The sequence below is a fragment of the Nicotiana tabacum genome, chromosome 23, assembly GCF_000715075.1.
Source record: "Nicotiana tabacum cultivar K326 chromosome 23, ASM71507v2, whole genome shotgun sequence".
Lineage (NCBI taxonomy): Eukaryota > Viridiplantae > Streptophyta > Magnoliopsida > Solanales > Solanaceae > Nicotiana > Nicotiana tabacum.
Genome location: NC_134102.1, coordinates 9183048 through 9186120, shown reverse-complemented (window position 1 = coordinate 9186120; position 3073 = coordinate 9183048). Strand labels below are relative to the sequence as shown.

At 37.0% G+C, this 3073-nt stretch overlaps 1 protein-coding gene across 1 annotated transcript; it reads left to right on the top strand.

The window, feature by feature from the left end:
- The first annotated feature begins 695 nt into the window (after positions 1–695).
- Positions 696–2493, top strand: LOC107765116 (14-3-3-like protein A). The gene is given in 4 exon segments (NM_001324869.1): positions 696–1251; positions 1755–1877; positions 1991–2107; positions 2202–2493. Coding segments are annotated over 4 exon segments (768 nt in total). The 5' UTR covers positions 696–777; the 3' UTR covers positions 2256–2493.
- The last annotated feature ends 580 nt before the right edge of the window (positions 2494–3073 follow it).

Sequence of the window (3073 nt, the reverse complement as noted above, 5' to 3'; positions counted from 1 at the left end):
ACGCATGAGCTCCATAATCCAGCATATTATGCTGGAACTTTTCGTGTTGCAGCTAAAACAGTGACTATTTTTCAATGACTTTACAACTGCTGGCTAGTTTTCGATTACGAGTAAGAAAACTGGCTAGCCCATGTATTTTCACAATTGTTTCCTAGTATTGGGAGTATCTGCAACTAAACTGCCAGAAAGGCTTTGGGCTCATAATTTATCTTGGGGTATTATCACTTTTAGCCAGCGTTAGAAACTATTTACATCTGATAGCCAAAAAAATATATAAAATTTGTATAATTTTTATATATAAATACAGAATGTATATATATACAAAAAAATATACAAATTTTATATATTTTTTTGGCTATTATTTTTATTTACATAAATAACCAGTCATATTAATTGCTTACTTTTTCTAGCCATATACATACTTTATATATTGATTATACACAATTATACATATATAATACATAAATTATACATATATAATACCTCTATCGGCTATATTTAGTTTAGGTGGCTGGATAAGCGGCTATTTGGGTTAATTCTTCTTATTTTTACGGTGGCTATAAAGTATCATTTTTCCTTTATCTTTCGGTCCTGTTAGGAGGCCCAAATGACGCATTCCGAACCGGCAACCCGGCCCACGAAGCCAAAATCTCCCCATTTACAGATGAATAAAACCAAAATGGGAAGGAGGAGAACCCCAAAAACTGCTCTCTTTCCACATTCTCTCAACTTTCTCTTTCTAAAACTCTTCCTCTTTTTCTAGCACACAGACCTTCAATGGCATCGCCGCGCGAGGAGAACGTGTACCTGGCGAAGCTTGCTGAGCAAGCCGAACGCTACGAGGAGATGGTAGAGTTCATGGAGAAAGTCGTCGGCGCCGGCGACGACGAACTCACCATCGAGGAACGCAACCTCCTCTCCGTCGCGTACAAAAACGTGATCGGAGCGAGGAGAGCGTCGTGGCGCATAATCTCATCGATTGAGCAGAAAGAGGAGAGTCGCGGTAACGAAGATCACGTGGCCTCCATTAAAACCTACAGATCTAAGATCGAATCTGAATTGACTTCGATCTGTAACGGTATCCTTAAGTTGCTCGATTCAAAACTCATTGGCACCGCTGCTACTGGTGACTCTAAGGTTTTCTATTTGAAAATGAAGGGAGATTATTACAGGTACTTGGCTGAGTTCAAAACCGGAGCTGAGAGAAAAGAAGCCGCCGAGAATACTCTTTCGGCTTACAAGTCGGCTCAGGTTAGGGTTTCATTCTTTATCATTTCGCTAATTTTGGAGAAAAATCTGATATGATTTCAGCTCTGCAAATGAATGGCGATGTTGTCTGTGTTGCAAAATTAAAAATTGCATAAAGATCACAATTTTTATACTCCATAATTGAAATGTCAATGGGAAAGATTTCCTATGCTAAACAATATACTCAGTTCCATTCTATGGGATGTTGTTTGACTAGGCATGTAGTTTAAGAATGAAAGACTTTAGAACTTGTGGTCGAAAACATGCCATAGCTATTTGTATAGCTATAAATCATCTCGTTACTGGAAAATGAGAAGTTAAATTATTTTTAAATATAGAAAGGTGCAATTTTTTGGGACAAACTAAAAAGGAAGGAGAGTGAGGTAAATTATGACATGAAGTAAAATATTTTGAAAGTTGTCATCAAAGGAGAAAAATTTATTGTGCTAAACAATGTAGTATTATATGGAGGAAGCATGAAGTTGATATCTTTCCATCCTTTTCAGGATATTGCTAATGTTGAATTAGCCCCTACACATCCAATCCGATTGGGGCTAGCTCTCAATTTCTCAGTGTTTTACTATGAGATATTGAACTCTCCTGACCGTGCTTGTAATCTCGCCAAACAGGTAATAAATTTATTGTATTTATTGTTTTAGAACATTCAAAGGACTTCTCTAAAAGAAAAAAAGATGTTTGGATCTATTTACTGATGTTTATGGTTTGTATGTCTGTTTAAAAGGCATTTGATGAGGCTATTGCGGAGCTTGACACCCTGGGAGAGGAGTCCTACAAGGATAGCACTTTGATTATGCAACTTCTTCGTGATAACCTCACTTTGTGGACCTCAGATATGCAGGTAAGTTCTTGTGTTCTCTTCTTTATTGGATTGGTTTATTTGTTCTTCTTTGATAGTTCGGCTAATCCATATCTTGTTGGCTTCTCTTCTTCAGGATGATGGAACTGATGAGATCAAAGAACCATCAAAAGCGGAGGAGCAGCAGTAATGTGAGTGAAGCCTCTTTGCTTAGGATTGAATCCTATGGCATAACTTTGCTCATTGATCGAAATTTGCTGTTTGTGTAGTTCTGAATTCCCTGAATTGTAATACCTAAAAGCACTGTTTCTTGCCATTTGTTGTTTTCAGCAAAGATTACTTTTTCTCTCGGTATTTCCCTTGTATTTGGATGCTCCAGTGAAACTCTCTTATTTCGTGGAAATGAATTCTTGTTTTTACAGAGCAAATTATCATTTTGTATTTCCCTTTTCTTTAAGAAATGGGGCGTTGCTGATTTGATCTCCCTTTTGATCCAGCATTTTGATTGCCTACTCCATCTTGTATTCACATGGATATGTGCTTAGTGACTTTGTATCAAGTCAAGATTGAATTTTCTTGAGACACATCCTTTATGTTGCATTAACATACTCTCCTCAGATAGTACTACCAAATAACATCCCATCTGTCCAAATAGTACTTTTTCTTTTGTTATTTGGTAGTATTCACAGTTAGTGTAGGATAGATCTATGTAACAATCCTTGGGAAGAACTTTTTGCTCTGTTTCTTGGTTGGCAAATCTCTGGCTGTTGACTTCTGGTTTCTATCTGCCCCACTTTAATGTTTCCATGCATAATGTGCACAATTATATTGTTATTTTACCTAATAAAAGGAGTCCCATCATGGCCCTTGCCTTGTTCATTGAATACAGTTTTCAGTTGGAGCAGCAACATCTCATTGGCTAGCTGTCTGGTTTAGTCAAGATTCTCTGATGAATTTTGGGTTTGAAATTTGAAACTTCAAATGCTACAACGTTGGTAATAATATTAG